Source organism: Lagenorhynchus albirostris, chromosome 5, assembly GCF_949774975.1.
Source record: "Lagenorhynchus albirostris chromosome 5, mLagAlb1.1, whole genome shotgun sequence".
Taxonomy (NCBI): Eukaryota; Metazoa; Chordata; class Mammalia; order Artiodactyla; family Delphinidae; genus Lagenorhynchus; species Lagenorhynchus albirostris.
In genome coordinates, this window is record NC_083099.1 from 143,231,717 (window position 1) to 143,249,922 (window position 18,206).

The following is an 18,206-nucleotide window of genomic DNA, read 5'->3' on the forward strand; positions in this document are numbered from 1 at the left end:
AAAGGTTCACCTTCAGGTGGGTCTTGGGTGATGTGGGGCTTCCTGCCCATCCCAACTGTCAACACCAGTTTCACTATTCCTTGTTACCTGAAGTTCCCTTAAAAGATGAGAGCATTTCCTTACTTAATAATAGATAAACTTAAAAATACAAAAACCTGGTACTTCCCTGGTGGCACAGTGGCTAAGAATCTGCCTGCCAATGTAGGGGACCTGGGTTCAAGCCCTGGTCCGGGGAGATCCCACATGCCACAGAGCAGCTAAGCCCGTGTACCACAACTACTGAGCCTGCGCTCTAGAGCCCGCCAGCCACAACTACTAAGCCCTCGTGCCACAACTACTGAGCCCGCATGCCTAGAGCCCGTGCTCCACAACAAGAGAAGCCACCGTAACGAGAAGCCCGCGCACCGCAACGAAGAGTAGCCCCCGCTCACTGCAACTAGAGAAAGCCTGCACGCAGCAACGAAGACCCAATGCAGCCAAAAATAAACTAATTAATTTTTTAAAAAAGAAAGAGCTATCCCTCTCCTGTAACCGTGCCTATGGCCTTAAAAAAATATATATACAAAAACCTAACTTCATTTATACCGAAGTATAATTAGCTCAATAGCCCACAAAGTTAAAGCATATGAGATGTTCTAGCTTTTTCTTCTACAGAGGTGAGTGCAGGACAATTAAAGAAGAGGGGGCTTTTCGCCTAGTGGAGAAAAGGGAGCAGCGGACCACAAATCGAACTTTGTTGACTTTGTAACTTGGCCTAGGGTGGCATTCATAGCTACCTGGGGACAACGCATTTGGTAATCAGAGCTTCATACACCTTCATACATATAGTCACATTTACTTTAGGAGAAAAATGGTCACTGAGCCTATGACACATGCTAACACTGCTTTACATGATTTATTAACTCTGGGTTTTTAATATCTGGCTTCATCACAACAGTTGCCTAGATTCCTAGATTTGCGCTTCAGCCACTCAAGCCAAGGTGACATATGCAAAAACTGTATCACAGCATCTCCTTCAGAATTCTGGCTTTTCTCACAGTTGAAGCAGGCTGCATTCTGATTAGTCCGGTTACGGGGGCTCTTCTCTAAGATCAACAAGAACTGTTGAGAGTAACCGTCAGAACTGTCTTCTATGATCACATTTGGTGGTTACAGGCAGAAACGCCCTGACACAGGGCTGCACAAACAGTACAATAATATCAAGAGGAACTCAAAGAAAATAATTCCATTCACAATAACACCAAAAATGAGAATATACTTAGGAACAAATTTAAGAAAATTAGTTCAAGCCCTGTACAGTAAAAACTACGAAGCATTATTGAGAAAAAGTAAAGATCCGAATAAATGGAAGGAGTTACCATGCTCAAGGGTTGGAAGATTCAATATTGGTAAGAGGGTAATTTTCCCCAAACTGATCTACAGATTCAACACAATCCCTATCAAAATTTCAGCAGGCTTATTTGCACAAAGTGATCATCTGATTCTAAAATTCATATGGAAATGCAAAAATACAAGTTTGAAAAAGAAAAGCAATGTTAGAGGACTAACACCACCTGATTTAAAAACAAAACAAAACAAATCTACAGAAATCAAACCGCTGCGGTAACGGCATAAGGATAAACACACAGATCAATGAAACACTGACACGTGTGGCAACTGAGTTTTTAAAAGCTGCCAAGGCAATTCAAGGGAAAAAGTAGTATTTTCAGCAAATGATGCTGAAACAACTGGATATTCGTACATGAAAAAAAACCCTCAAAATGAGTCACAGACCTAAATGTAAAATTCCTAGAAGAAAACCTCTGTGACCTTGCGTTAGGCAAATGTTTATTAGATATCACAACAAAATCATACCATTAAAAAATTAAAACCATTAAAAAATTATAAATTGATGGGAATTCCCTGGTGGTCCAGTGGTTAGGACTCAGTGCCTTCACTGCCAGCATCCGGGAACTAAGATCCTGCAAGCAGCACAGTGCAGCCAAAGAAAAAAAAATTATAAATTGAACTTCATCAAAATTTAAAACTTTTACTCTTCAAAAGACACAAGTAAGAAGGTAGAAAGACAAGCCATGGACTAAAAGAAAATATTTCTATATCTAAAAAAAAGACTTGTATGAAGAATATATAAAGAACTCCTACAACTCAAAAATAAGACAAATTAAATTAAAAATAGGCAGGACTTCCCTGGTGGCGCAGTGGCTAAGAATCCGCCTGCCAATGCAGGGAAAACAGGTTTGAGCCCTGGTCTGGGAAGATCCCACATGCCACGGAGCAACTAGGCCCGTGTACCACAACTACTGAAGCCCGCACGCCTAGAGCCCGTGCTTTGCAACAAGGCACCACAATGAGTGGCCCCCGCTCGCTGCAACTAGAGAAAGCCCGCACGCAGCAACGAAGACCCAACTCAGACAAAGAAAATTTTTTTTAAAAAGGCAAAAGATTTAAATAAACATTTAACCAAAGAAAATAATATGAATGGATAATAAACACACGAGAAAATGTTCAAGAAAATTAGTCTTGAGGAAAATGCAAATTAAAACCACAATGAGATACCATTACACCCACTAAAATGGCTAAAATCTAAAAGACCAAAAATACCATGGACAATCATAGGCGAAAAAAAAAAAGAAAAGAAAAAGAAAAGAATGAGCCTCAACGTTAAGTTCACATCTTATACAAAAATTAACTCAAAACGAATCACAAACAAAATACATAAAAATATAAAACTGTTAGGAAAAAAAACAGGAGAAAATCTTTGGGACCTAGGGTTAGGTGAAAAGTTCTTAGACATAACACAAAAAGTACAATCCATAAAAACAAAAATCAACAAGTTGAACTTCATCCAAATTTAAAACTTCTGCTCTGTGAAAGACCCCATGAGAAAGAAGAAAAGACAAGCCACACACTGGGAGAAAATATCTGCAAACCATATATCCAATAAAGGAATTTTATCTAGAATACATTAAGAACACTTTAAATTTAACAGTTAAAAAAAATCCAACTAGAAAATGGGCAAAAGACACAAACAGATATTGCACAGGAGAGAATATATAGACAACAAATAAGTACATGAAAAGATGTTCAACATCATTAGCCAACAGGGAAATGCGAATCACTACAACACATCTATCAGAACAGCTAAAATAAAAAATAGTGAGAACACCGTATGCTAATTAGGGTGTGGAGGAAGTGAATCGCTCATGCTTTGCTGGTGAGAATGTAAAAGGGTACAGCCACTCTGGAAAACAATTTGGTAATTTCTTACAAAACTAAACATGCACCTGACACGGAACCCGGCAATCGCACTCTAGGGCATTTATCCCAGAGTAATGAAAACATATATTCACACAAAAACCTATACACACATGTTCACAATAGCAAAAAAAAAAAAAAAAAAAAAAAAAAAAAGGAAACAACCCAAATGTCCTTCAATGGGAGACTATTTAAACTGTGATATTTCCATACCCTGGGATGCTGTGCAGCGATCAAAAGAAGCAAACCGTTAATACATGCAACAGCTTGGAAGGATCTGAGTGCAAAAAGTCAGCATCAAAAGGTTATAGGCTGAATTAGCCCATTTCTATGGCATTCTTGAAATAAGAGAATTAGACAGATACCGTGCGGCAACTGTATACATCAGTGGCTGCCAGGAGGCAGGCGTGGGGAAGCGGCTGGGCATGGGTGCACCGGGGTAGCGCGACGGGGTCTCTGTGGTGATGCAACGGTGCTGTATGTTGAGCGCGGAGGTGAGTTCATGAATGTACACGTGATAAAACTGCACAGAACTATGCTCACACACGTAAGCAAGTGCAGGCAAAACTGGTGAACTTCAAACAAGTCTAGGTAAAACTGGTGAAACCTGCACAAGCACTGTGGATGGCACCGATGTCAGTCTCCTGGTCTCCCTAAACTGTAGCTGTGAAAGCTATTTACCACTGGAGGAAACTGGGTAAAGGGTATTGGGCTTCCCTGGGCTTTCTGCAACTTTCTGTGAATCTATAATTATTTCAAAAACTGTCTTAACTAAAACACAAACTGGTTCGGGTGACAGTTGTACAACTGCATAAATCTACTAAAAATTATCAAACTAGACTTTTACAACAGATGAATTTTATGGTATACAAAATACACCTCAATAAAGCTGTATTTTAAAAAGAAACAATAATCAAACTCTGATATATTTACCTAAAGCGAATACTCATACATAACAGGGTAGCAAGCACAAAATTTTAAAGATTCCTTTAAAATCTTTGTGTAGTTCATTTCTGATTATGATGACTGAACTATCCTATCAGTTAATTTTTCTTTAAAAACTTTCCTGAAATAATACACAATGTTTGCAACAACTTCCCATTTATCATCACAAAAGCAACTCTTCCCTAACAAATTAGAAATAAAGATAATGAAAAACTAGCAGTCCATATTTAAGTTAGTTTACTGACTATGAAAGATGCTGCCCTAAGAAAACACACAGAGAGGATGAAGCCATAGGTAAGCCGGGGAAACATGGCTCCTTAGAGAGAGCGCTGTGACTCTGCCCGTTGTCTGAAACAAGTCCACGCGCACGGGGAAGCAGGCCAGGCACTAAATGCTGTGGCAGCAGAGACGCTGTGGAAGGCCTCAGCTAACCCTACAGCAGCAGCACAGCCCTTCAATAGTAACTCAGACATCCTCCAACAGCTCCACTGGCGCTTTCTTCTCTTGAGTTCAAAGGCTGCTGTTGCCAGGACTCTCCCGGCCCACCCCTCAGATCACAACAAGGCCCAACTAGGCCCAAACTGACCCCATTAGACTGTCACTGAGGAAACACCTCAACGGAGAGCACGAACCAAGCTTTTCTTGTCCCAGTGACCAACCTCTAGAAGGTTAGGCGCTGCTTCTCACCCAGCATCTCCTTTACAATTTTGAGTCCACACTTTGTTTTCTGATCTTTCCTTACATGCTGGATTCAGTGATGTCTGCCTTCTCCTTAATGACTTTTACCCCAACTTAAGTACTTACTAGCAATACTGTAATTTAGTATCTAGCCCTGGATTCTTTCCTAGTTCCTCGACTCTAAAATAAGCTTCCAGAGTCCAGCCTCGCGATCTGTACAGACCTGGGCAGAAAAGGCCACAGGAAAGGGAACTGCCAGTTCCCTACAGCAGGAAGAGACAGGGCCTTGTCACAGCAAACTTGCAGGGGCTCCAACCTGTGTTAAATTGGCGGGACTATTCGGCAGGAGACTTAACTGGAAGTAGGTAATGGTCTAACCCAGAAGATTCCCACATCTGAACTAGGGTCCAGGTGTCTGGGCGATAACAGGCTGGCGGCCTGGCGCTACTTCACCACAGCCACTCCCTCCTCGATGCTGGCGCCTTCCCTGAGCGGCTTATTTTTAAGCATTTCATCTAAAATGCCAGCCAAACATGCGTTTTTTCCTATGCTTATCAATTTAAAATATAGGAAGTCTAAGATTCTGCCCAATTTGGGCTTCAACCTCAACGAGGATGTCTTGGTATTTTAAGGAGTACAGAACCAATGGATTGCATTGTTCCCATTTATCAAATTCCTTCTTGCCTGCTGGTCAACTTCCTTCAGACAAGGAAACTTTTAGGTCCAGACAAGTTAACCATGCGTCCACCTCAGTGTATCATGATCTGAACAGAACACGACTGAGCTAGAATTTCAGCTTTCAGTGTGTGACACTCAACCTAACTCAGTTTTGAGACTAAAACTCTTTCCCTGGTCTTCTCTACGTGCTCAGTATTAAAGTCTATACAGTCCATTTCTCCATCCGTCTGGAAAGATGTTGTTGAGCCATGTTTTTCAAGGAGAAAAACTACCGTGGCTTCCAGTTCTTTGATGAAACCTCAGATGCATGGCCTTCTGGCCAAGTGTCTGCAATTTCATATTGCTGGAGCATTCACTGTATCTCTGGGAGCTGCAGCTTTCTATAAGTTTGCTGTGGCTGAACCAAGAAAGAAGGCATATGCAGATTTCTACAGAATTTACGATTCCATAAAAGATTTTGCGGCGATGAGGAAAGCTACTGTCTTTCAGAGTGCAAAATGATTTTGGAATGTAAAGAATGTCTTTGGGTTGATTTCCATGGCAGTTTGTCACTTACCTGTGTTCCTAAACTATGAAACTAAGAACTATGAATATCTGGGTTAAGGAATAGTTTTTCTTGATAAATAAACAATTAACAAATACGTGGGGGAAAAATAAAGGCTATACAAAATCCATCGGTTTTGGAAAACCTCCACTGCAGCCACAAACCTTCAGAACTCCTCCACACAAGGAGGTAGTGTGACACAAAGCTTAGCACACGGCAGTGGGGCCTGGGACCAGCCTCCTCTCACTCCGACAGGTTAACAGCACCTGCTGATCCAGCTGTGCTGGGAGAAACAAGTGAGATGCATGGACGGCTGCTGACCACCTGCCAGCACACAGTTAACAACACATCCTGGCTTCTGTCACTAGTACTATTACTCCTTTATTATTCAAAAATAAAAATTCAAGCTCCGAATTTCAGCAGAAGTGGCAGAAGAGTTCTAGTTTTATAGAAGAGGAAATAACTTATTCCATGCAAAAAAATGTATAATTTTCAAGAAATATTGTTAGTCTCCCCAAATATTAAAATGAAATATAACTGTTTTTTTCTAAAATATCAGGAAATGATGTGTGAAGTTAATTACAAATACTTCTATTTAATATATCTATCTCTTATAAATTATTGTATGCATGATTTTTTCAAGATTATTATGAGTTTTAATAACTTGGATCGGGCTTTTAAACACTGAATTAACAGTAAGTGGCTACCAAAAGGCACCAAGTAAATAATCCCCCACATTAAATGGTTGTAAAATCCAAACGATCAACTATTTTCCAGGCCGTTCAGAATAAATACATGTGAAAATGCAGCGTCTTGAGGCTTGCGGGCTGGGCTGTGGCCGGCGCCACTCTGCGGTCGCGGCCGCGGCGCCGGCACTTCGCAGGGACCCTGTGAGCGGCGCACCTTCTTCTCGCTCACGCTGTCCTCTTGCACAGACTCCAGGCGGGCTTTGAAGTGCTCACAATCCATTCTCAGCTGCTCTAACTCTTGCTCTTTCCTTTCCAGATCTAGAAGAGACAGAAGAATATTCAGTATTTCAAATCACTAATCTCTCTGAGCGTCCATTTTGCTTAATCTTCTCCTAGGAAAACCTGATCTCTTAGGTAGGATTATGCACATAACCAGTCCCTGAATAACCAATGTTCTAACAGTCCTGCTTTTTAAGTTTTTGTCCGTTTTTTGCCCATGGCAGAAAGCACCTTTTTGTTTTCTGTTTTCTGTTTCTGAGACTTCATTTTACTGCCAGACTTGCACTCAAGGTTTTAAGAAAGCGTGTTATTTAAAGGATTGAAGGCAGGGCTGAGCAGCCCGACTGTCTCATGGCACAGACTTGTATCTGCTCCATAAAAAGCAGAAGGCAGCTCAGTGAGGAGACGGTGCCAGCCGGGCTGATTCACAAAGCTCGTCTCACCACGGGCAGACTGACTGCCCAGGAACAGCTGCTGCCGCAGTCAATGGAGAAGTGAAAGCAGCGGCAATGGAGACAAGAGGTGGCCACAGTGAAAGATGGGAGGTAGGGAACGCTCCCTCTCTACCACATTCGTTCAGGTGATGACTCAGAGGGCCAACAAAAATCCCAAAAGACATCCGTGTTAATAACTCTGAAATCAACCGTACTGTCAACTCTAAATAAAAAATATTACGCTACAGAAATACTGACATTCAAAAAGCAAAGAACCAGGTGCTTTAAAGTTTTAAGTGCCTTGACTTCAAGGACTAAGATATCATCCATTTTAATGCTAACATATACCGAGATGTGAGCGGGGGCTCGTGCTCGGAGCTGCTGGTTGACTCCCTAATTAAAGTAGCGCTGCTTGGGGACAGTGATCCCCAAGCTTTACTGCGCATCAGACTCCCCGGAAGGCTAGTCCAGGCACAGCCGGCCGGGCCCCATCCTCAGCTTCTGCCTCTGAAGTAGGCCTGAGGATCTGCATTTCTGACAAGTTCCCAGTGAGGTTGATACTGCTGGCCTGGGAACAGAGTTGGAGAGTGACTGCTTCAGGGCAACAGCCACATCTCTCACCACCAACAAAATGAGATCAACACACAGCCCGCAAAGCAAACAACGGAGCCCAGCCCTAGGGATGTAAACTAGCGGGAAAAATGGAGGGCAGTCCAACGCAGCCTGCCCCGAGAGCGCCTCATAGGGCAGATGCGGGAAAATGGAGCATCGCTCCACCCTAGAGAAGTGGCTCCCAGACACTTCCTCCAACGGACAAAAGAGGAGGGGTGTGGCTTTATGACCTAGGGGTCTGGGACAGCAAGGAAAGCCCAGACGAGACACTGGCGGTGGGGGTGGGGGGTGGGATCAGTGCCAAGAACAATGCCGGCATTCCAAAAGCTCTGGAAAAATAAAGGGAGGCCTACATTTTCTAGAGACCCTTTGCCCTAGAAGGGAGATTAAAACCTAAAGCTAAAATCTTCAGTTAACGATTGTGGCAAAGCTTCTCTTAAAACGGGTTTCTTAGAAACTGGGGTGGGATGTATTATGCCACAACATGACTTTCACTGGAATTCTTAATTTTGTCCCACTAATCCTGGCCACCCAAGACACCAACTACATCAATCAAGTGCTATACTTTGAAAAATACATATCTGCCTTTTGTAACGATGTTAAACTTATGAATGAAATGTGAACTGCAAATGGTCACAGACAAAAAGAAACAAAATGAACAAAAACTGAGATAAAATCATTGGTGGCATAAAACTTTTTCTTTGCAGTTAATTTTTAATTTTTTTCTTCTATCACTAAACTGTATATTACTCAAACATGGTAAAGAAGACAGGAAATAACATGGCTCACGTGTAAAAATATGTAGGAATTAATTATGACCACCCAAAAGACTCACTATGGTAATTTCATAATCTCTCACTCTATATAGCTGCTTATGACCTCACTGTAAGTTAACATAACAAAGGGATGGGGTTAAACCATCCCACTCTACTCCCCAGAATTCAAAGGCAGTATCAGGGGTGTCAACCCACCCACCCCAGGCTCTCCAGGAGGCAGGTGGTGGCTTTGTGCTGTACAAGGCCACCGCCTTGTGGCGAGAAGGGAGCACTGCCGCCACCTCCCTGCATTTTCAGCTTGGCCCACATGGCATGCCTGCCGCCTAAAACATGAGGGCAGGGATCTTCACGTGTTCTGATGCATCTCACGAGCCTAGAACAGTACACGGCACCGAGCAGGCGCTTTATAAATACTTGTCACGTAAATGAATTTCACTTCTTTATACAGTCCAGCTAACCCTTAGATAAAGAAAAGAACTCAGCTATTTTGATTGTATGTCTTATTCTTCTACAAGAGGATATATTGCTTTTGCAATTTGTTTTAAAAATCAGGGACAGAAATAATACATATGCAGTACATTATACATGGTCAAGACATTACCTTACCCAGCCTCAGTATTAGAACGAGGAAGAGGCTGCCACCCAGCCTAGACTGTATCTCAACTGCTAAGCTTTGGCATTCAAAACGAAGGAGAAATCTAACTGAGTAAAAGGGTGGCCGAGACAGACTATCGGTATATAGAAACAACCTAAATCACAGGTCATTTCAACATCTATGTATCTTCTGAAACTTAGAATCCTTTTTTGATAGCTTTAATAACATGAGAATGACTATCAACTTACTCACGGGAAGGGTAGAGAGAGCCATAAATGAAAAGCGGGGTGACTAAAACCCAGCTAAAGAAACTTAAACTATAAAAAAAGGGATCGATTTCTCGTATCCTTTACCACCTGGCATGTTTATAATACATTATTAATTGTAATATTTAATCAATTATCAGATATTTCATGTAATAAGAAAAAAATATGTTTTTAATCAAAATAGCTCAGTAAAGAGTCTCAAATCCAAACTAAGGGCTTTTTAATAGCCATCAACTTTTACATTCTTCTCACTAATAGGTTTAGAAAAGAATTTAGAATTAGCTACTGATGGAATCCATCTTTACTAAGAGCTGAGATTTGGAGGGTATGTTAGTTTCCTAGATCTGCCATAACAAAGTACCACAGACTGGGTGGCTTAGAACAGAAATGTATTCTCTCAGCATTCTGGAGGCTACAGTTTGAAATCAAGCTGTTGGCAAGGACACGCTCCCTCTGAAATCTGTGGATGAAGGATCCTTCCTCGTCTCTTCCACCTTCTGGTGGCCCCAGACGTCCCTGGGCTTGCAGCAGTGTAACCCCAACCTGCCTCTGCCTTTGTCTGGCCTCCTCCCTGTCTCTTCACATTATCTTCCCTCCGTGTACCTCTGTCTCTGTGTCCAAATTCCCTCTTTGAAGAAGGATACCAGTCATACTGGATTAGGGCCCACCCTAAAGACCTCATTTTAACTGAATCGGCCTGTCAAAAAATGTAAGTTGAAAACGTGAAAAGATGAGAATATTCCGGGATTCATTTAAACACAAAAAAAAACCATCAGTTAAAGAGTTTAAATGCATTTCCAGCCAAACGACACTTTAATTAGCTGTCAAATTTTTAAAACAAACCAAAGGGAGTGGGGGAGGAGAGTTGGAACCAGAATATGGAAATAGAAATTTTCTTTTCCTGCGCTGCCAAAACTCTGCTTGTTTTCTAACGTAAAGGCCACCGGAGCGCTCTCAGAAGAGGGAGGAAGCGCGCGACCGACAGGGATCTGTCCCGCGCTGGCGCCGCCACGCACTCGGCTCTACCTTTCACACCTCCACGTTGCAGCTCTCAGTCTGCCCGAGAATTATCAAGGCAAAGGATCTGATCTTATCCTTTTTATATCCCCACATCACCTAGCACAGCTTGACACACACCAGGCATACAGTGAATACCTACCTGATTGACTTTCAACTGAGTTCTGTCGCAGAAAGCTAAGATCAGCCTTGCTGAACTCAAACGAATCCTGTTGAAGTTATTTCCCAAACCAAAGAGTCAGGGACTTCTGCTTTTCATTCACTGGCATAAAATACAACGTTAACAACTGGGTGGTCGATAGTGATCTGTCCAAGTAACACATGTCTCCACCCCTCCACCTTGGCTACCTTTCTGCTCCTCAGTCCACTAAGCCCCAAACAGCAGTCCATCTTCTCCCTTCCCAGTCCCCTGCATTCCGGACAGTCTCCACGCGCCTTCAGATCCACTCTCCAACCTGCTCTGTCCCGAGAGGTAAAAGGCTGAACCCAACCTCCACAGCGACCGGCTCCCCTGCCTGCTGGATTTGAACAGTGGGTCCCCACAGGAAACAAGGACAGGAGGCAGGGTGGGACATCGACTTACCCACTGCATTACCCCTGCCAGGTTCAAGCAGCAGTGGTTTCCCCCTCTGAGCTGAGGCATGGTCCTGCCCAGCACCCACCCTCCTGCCAGTCTGGCCGCTTGCTGGGAGGCCACGGCGCCCCACTCTTCCAGGTTCTGGGCCTTCGCCTCCCTTGTGCTGGTTCCCCAAACCCTGCCCACCTTGGCCTGTCATCGCTTCATGATATGCTCTGTTTACCCCTTCTGTTTCCTGCCAGGAGCTGGACTTGATACACTCTGGTATTTATTACCTCATATGGGCCACAATAAACCTTTGGTCAAATTAAATAATATCTTCTTGGCACTCACTCTTTAATGATTATCCCACTCTCTAATAATTCTCTCTCTAGTTCATATTTCTTCTTTTTCCTTTTTTTTTGGTGGCTGCACCACGCAGCTTGTGGGATCTTAGTTCCCTGACCAGGGATCGCACCCGCGTCCTCAGTAGTGAAAGCACAGAGTCCTAACCACTGGACTGCCAGGGAAGTCCCTAGCTCATATTTCTATGGGCCAGAATAATTCTTCTCTGAGTTGAAACAGAGGTCCCCCTCTCTTCTCATTAATATCAAACTCTTGGGCAATTAATCTCAAAACACCCCACAAATGCTTTAGAAATCACTTAGTGCAGTGCTTTTCAAACCCCAAGTGCCTCAGGGATGCTTATGGTTCTGTAAACATTTAATTAGTATTTCCATTTTACAATATGTTTTTCGCTGTTTTATTTGGAAATAATTTCAAACTTACAAAATGTTGCATGAATAAAAATAATACAACAAATACCCACATACCCTTTACCCACACTTACATACTGTTAACACTCACCACGTTTGCTCATCATTTGGACCATACACAAGCATACACACAGTACATTTTTTCAGCCAGTTTAGAGTAAGTTACATATATCATGGTCCTTTACTTCTAAATACTTCACTGAACATTTTCCAAGAATAGGGATAATGTCTTAGTTACCCAGTATACACAGATGTCAACTTGAGAAAAATTAACATACCTGTACCTAATCTACCACAGACATTAGAATTCTGTCAAATGATCTAAAATTGCCCTTTACAGCATCTTCTTCCTTCAAGGTACAGCATCTAGTCTAGGATCAGGTATCGCATTTAACTGTCATGTGTCTTTAGTCTCCATTAATTTGGAACATCTCCATAGCCTGTGCTGTCTGTATGACATCACAATACATTTTTAACAATTTAAAAATCATAACAACATACATGGAAGAACCATTTCCAGCTAGCATGGTGATGCAGCAGATCAATCCTCCCCCCCAAGAACAAGTAGGAAAAGCAGAATTTGAACAAACCAGAAAAAAGTTGTTTCAAAGTATCTGAGAGTTACCAAATCACGTAGGCCTTGAGAGCCGAGACCTAGAGAAGAGGGAGCTGCACTGAAGTGAGCAAGCCCAACTTCCCAGCCCACTCTTCCCCAAGGCATCTGCATATTCAAAAGCAGCACAGGCAAAGAGGCAGCAGAGCTAAGCAGAGCATCTCGCCACGGAGTACAGAGCTACTAGGCAGCCGAGACCTAGGGCAGGCCATGATCCTGGAGGAGATGGAAGCACAGGGAAAGCACAGAGGGGCTGCAGAGGGAGGCGGGCGGGCGGTGAGTGGAGAGAGGCCAGGAGGCCAGGCAGAGCTGTCATCAACCTCATGGCGCTGGAGAGGTCAGAACGGAAGGTCAGCGCGCTTCCCTGGTGCTCCAGCGGGTAAGACTCTGCGCTCCCAGTACAGGGGGCCTGGGTTTGATCCGTGGTCGGGGAACTAGATCCCACATGCATGCCGCAACTGAGAGTACGCACACTGCAACTAAGACCTGGTGCGGCCAAATAAATAAATAAATATTTTAAAAAAGAGAAAAGAACTGAAGGTCAGGCAGGGTCCACCTAGATGGAAGGACTCTGGGAAAGGACTCAAGCTCTCAGTTAGACCCCCCTGAAGAGCTAAAACCCTAAGAGGGAGAATGAACTAGACACAGGCCAGCTGGAACTAAGACTGAAACCAGCCATGAACCAGCTCAATGCCTAACTGGATTTAGGTGAACTACTCTGACTCCATTCTAACTGACTGAGAGAAGCCAGGGGGAAAAGTCCTTGCTGGAGAAAAATATCAAATCCAGAGACTCTACACACTTCACTCTTTAAAATCCATTAATCAATTAAAAAAATTACCAGAACTACCAACAGGAAAAACAGACAATACAAGCAGATCAACAGGTGATCCAGACAATGGATTTATCAGACTCAGACTCTGAAATAACTGTGACTGATATGTTCCAGAAATAGACAACAAGAGAGTTTCATCAAGGAGCTAGAATAAACAACAACCTAGTAGAAAATCAACACAAAAACTAATAAATACTAGTATTTAAAAATAATTTTAAAATAAATAACAGAGCTAATAAAGAATTGAGAATCAGACCCACATAAAACTAGCTACTACGACAAAAGACACTGTAGCACAGGAGGGAAAGACTGCCCTTTCAATAAACGGCATTGGGTCAGTTGGCACAGATGGCTAGTGGCTATTTTTATTTATTTATTTATTTATTTTTTGCGGTACGCGGGCCTCTCACTGTTGTGGCCTCTCCCGTTGCGGAGCACAGGCTCTGGACGCGCAGGCTCAGCGGCCACGGCTCACGGGCCCAGCCACTCCGCAGCAATGTGGGATCTTCCCGGACCGGGGCATGAAGCCGTGTCCCCTGCATCAGCAGGTGGACTCTCAACCACTGCGCTACCAGGGAAGCCCTCTAGTGGCTATTTTTAAAACAGACGTAGACAGCATAGATCATACAACACCTTCATCACCACAGAAGGTTCTACTGGACTATGCTCACAGAGGTAAGGTGCTGCTGTACAGATTTCAAATTACACAAAGTAACTTCTTCTCTCTGCTAAAAACCTAGTCAAATATCTCTCCAGTATATCATGGCTGCACTTCTTTGCATTCATTGCTGATATGCACTCTACTAACATTTAAATATATTTATTTAAACAAATAAATTTTTTAAGTTAAAACTAATGTTGCAAATTTTAAAATGTCAGTAATAACACTGTAGTTTATGTTTGGCGTCAACACGTAAAATTAAACAATTCCAACGCCTCTGAGACTCTGAGTGAATATCTGACAGACTGCCAGTAAGGTGGCAAGTTGTCTTTAAATTATATCATTTAACATCTCAAATGCAACATAATTCATTTGGAAAGTGTCTTCTATAAGACAATGAAAAGTTAAACAGGCTGAGTGGCTTTTCCATCATCTCTCTCCAAAATGAACACCTACCAACCAAGAAAGGCAAGAAATTCTTAGACTTGGTGACTTAATTGTGAAACAAAAATATCTAACCCCTCTGATTTCAAGCTTCCAGATCAGTTTAATTGAAAACTGTCCTCATGTTACAAGGTGAGCTGTTTAAAACATTTCTCATTTGCAATTCCTTATCTCTGGAATTTGTCTTTTTCTTGCTACTTAACAACCACAATTAAAAATAGAAACTGGACACTGAGGATGGTACTGCAACCGTCTTCCAAAATGTCTAACATTAAATTTTTGTTTTCATCAAAACACCTTCATTGGGGACTTCCCTGGTGGCACAGTGGCTAAGAATCCGCCTGCCAATGCAGGGGACACGGGTTCGAGCCCTGGTCCGGGAAGATCCCACCTGCCGCGGAGCAACTAAGCCCGTGCACCACAATTACTGAGCCTGTGCTCTACAGCCCGTGAGCCACAACTACTGAGCCCGTGTGCCACGACTACTGAAGCCCGCACGCCTAGAGCCCGTGCTCCGCAACAAGAGAAGCCACCACAATGAGAAGCCTGTGCACCGCAATGAAGGGTAGCCCCCGCTCGCCGCAACTAGAGAAAGCCTGCATGCAGCAACGAAGACCCAACACAGCCAAAAATAAATAAATAAATTCTAAAAAAAACACCTTCATTGTACCCACTGATTTTAAAAGTAAATGTTATAAAACTGAATTTTCAAAATAATTATGCAGGAAATACAACATTCATTTATTTTACATATTGAACAACCATATACTATATAAAATTTTATTTTTTTAAAAAAAGCAGGATTCTCCCAGTTTAAAACAAATTTGTGCCATGCGCTGATGTAGTAATACCTCCTTCACTGTTGGAAGAATGTGCACCAGAAGGGATGACAGAAAAGGGGGGTGAGCTAACTTTTACTGAGTACAGTTGAGCCCTGAACAACACGGGAGTTATGAGTGCTGACCCCACCCCACCCCCCAAAGTACAGCTCTGCAGTCAGCCCTCCACACCCGCTGCGAGGAGGGCTGTGCGGCGCTGCAGCATCACGGGGACCCATTTACTACGCGAGTGTCCAGGGCCCCTCCACCTGAGGACGTCCTCGTCCTCTCCGTGAAGGGTGCATGGCGCCCCAGCCCCGCCTGTACCAAGCACGTGCCAAAGGGGAGCTCACTGTAACGCTTGATGCCTCCAGTGAGGCAAGCGCGGCTGTCCTCGTTCTAGACAGGGAAACAGCGGAGACGGCCCACGGCAGCAGTGCACAGACCACTCCTGCAACCCCGTATCCCCCCGCTGAGCTCTGCGCCCACCTACGGAGCCTAACCAGACCAACCGTTTCTTCTCACGTCCTGTCCACTCCATCCATGCAGCCACAGTCCACACTCTAACGTCAAGTCCAGGCCTTCCTTGATGAGCACTTTACCGTTAATTTTTCTTCACCTTCCAACCAAGTCCTCAACCTATCCTAACTTAGATGCAAAAATCATTCCCTGAAAATGTCATTTTCATCACTATTTTGAAGTCATTTCCATGTGCTAGTTTCCAACGGTCTCTGCTTTCGAAGTTAAAACAATAATCCGTGGTTACTCTGCCTTCCTTAAACTGCTCACATTTACTGACATCTGCTATACCCCGATCTCTGCTCCACATGTCAAGCAGAGAAGCTAGCCGGTTAACCCACGAACAATCCTGCTCACTCCCGTCTGTGACTTTCACACATGCCTTACCCTAGCCTAAAACATCGTCCCACTTCCCTTCTAATAAATCATGCCTCTGCCCTCAATGCTCATCTATTCCCCAAAGATTCTCAGGCAACACCCTTGTAGGATTATTCCGAACTCCACCACCTACTGCCCAGTTTCCCAAAAGAAACTCAGTTACCGTGCTAGAGGCAGAATTAAGTCCCATTCACGACCTGACACCCATCACACCACCCTACGCCCTCTGGCTGGCTTGTGCAGCCTGAGCCCATCCAAACCATCCAAAGATCCACACCTATTCTCCTAGAGAAACTTGCCCCAAAGTCAGGTGTGTGGCTTCCCTCTCCCTCCTCCCTGCCTGCATCCACTCCTACGTTGCCCTTTCTCATTGCTTGAGACGGGAGGCACACAGCAACTCTGACACTGGTCAAAGCCAAGAACTGTCCTGGACCACAGGCCAGTGAGAGGCTGGATGAACCCAAATGTCAAACAGCTCTCGCTGCCACCGTGTGATTCTTGGATTGACTCTAAGGGACCCCTTTTCAAAGCGATGGCTCATGTGATCCCTCTGGGAAGACAGGCCCTTGGGAAGGCCGAGGAAGGGCCATCAGACCTAGTCCTCACAAAGAGATAAAGGGGCGGGGGGGTGATTTTTGTTTTCTTTCATGTCACCTGAGTGGTAAGAGCCAAGGAATTCCCTGGCGGCCCAGTGGTTAGGACTCCGCACTTTCACTGCCGAGGGCCTAGGTTCGATCCCTGGTCTGGGAACTAAGATCCCACAAGCTGTGCAGTGCAGCCAAAAAAAGAAAAAAAAAAAGAATTCAAGAGCCAAAATTAAGTGAAAGATGCCTCTTAGGAGGCCATCTTCTAGGCCAGGCCTCAGACCAGAGAAGCAGAAGTCTTCAAGGGCCAGCTCGTGCTCAAGGTTCACAGTGAAGCCGGCCACAAGCACTGCGGTCCACTTCGACCCTCCCTTCCTATACACCCGGTGACCTGCAGCACACACTAGCCTCACGAGATACCACTGCAAATTTAAAAAAAGAGCATGCAGGAACGGGAGGCTGGGTGGTCCCTTAGGACCAAATACTCAGCCAGGCACAGAGAATATAACGGGAGACCCTGCCCTTCCACCAATTTATACTGTAAGATGGGACTAAAACCATTCTGTCTGAAGGAAAAGTACAGGATGCTATGACAGCATCCAACAGGAAGACAAATCTTGTCTAGGCAGTCAGATAAGGAAATGAGTCTGGGCCGGAGGCTAAGTCCAATAATACAAATCCTTTCAAGCCACGGTACAGTTTTAAGGTTTGGGGTGGTAGGGGGTTTGGGTCAGGGTTTTGTTTGTTTCTTGGTCTTTATCCTAAGAGCAAAGAGAAGCCACTGAAAACTGACTTAAGCAGGGGAATGGCATAGTCAGACTGAATTGTTGAAAATTGCTCAGGCTACAGTGTGCAAGGCGGACTGGCAAGTGGCAATGACATAGCGCCATCGGGGCGGGGATTCAGGCACAGCGACAGGGGCCTGGGCTCGGTGGAGGCAGCGGCAATGCAGGTGGTGGATGCATCGGTGCGGAGAAACGGACAGGACTTACGGGGAGACAGGCCGGGGCTGGAAAGGGAGAGAACAGTGAGAGGAGAGGTGGGCAACAAGGAGGATCCCAGGCCTCTGCCTGGATGGTGGTGCCCTGGGGAGGCTGGGAAAGCCTGGTGTCCAGTGGGGTAGGGGCGGGATAGCATGAGTCAGACGTGAGAAAGTAAAATTCGCCTGCTCTGAGAAAGTGAAAATCTGTCCTGCAATTTGCTGGGCTGGGATAACAGACACAGAAAGCTGGCTGCCAAGTTAACAGGAAACAG

At 44.2% G+C, this 18,206-nt stretch overlaps 1 protein-coding gene across 5 annotated transcripts in view; it reads right to left on the minus strand.

Annotated features, from left to right (window-relative positions):
• HSF2BP (heat shock transcription factor 2 binding protein) overlaps nt 1–18,206 on the minus strand; it is an 82,661-nt gene that overhangs the window by 59,726 nt on the left and 4,729 nt on the right. For 4 of the 5 annotated variants that reach the window (XM_060151019.1, XM_060151021.1, XM_060151020.1 and 1 more), the window contains exon 3: nt 7,004–7,107. In XM_060151019.1, the coding sequence (XP_060007002.1) occupies nt 7,004–7,107 (104 nt within the window). Of the gene's footprint in view, nt 1–7,003; nt 7,108–7,299; nt 7,350–18,206 lie in introns of those variants that run through there. The other variant, XM_060151022.1, reaches the window with a different exon arrangement.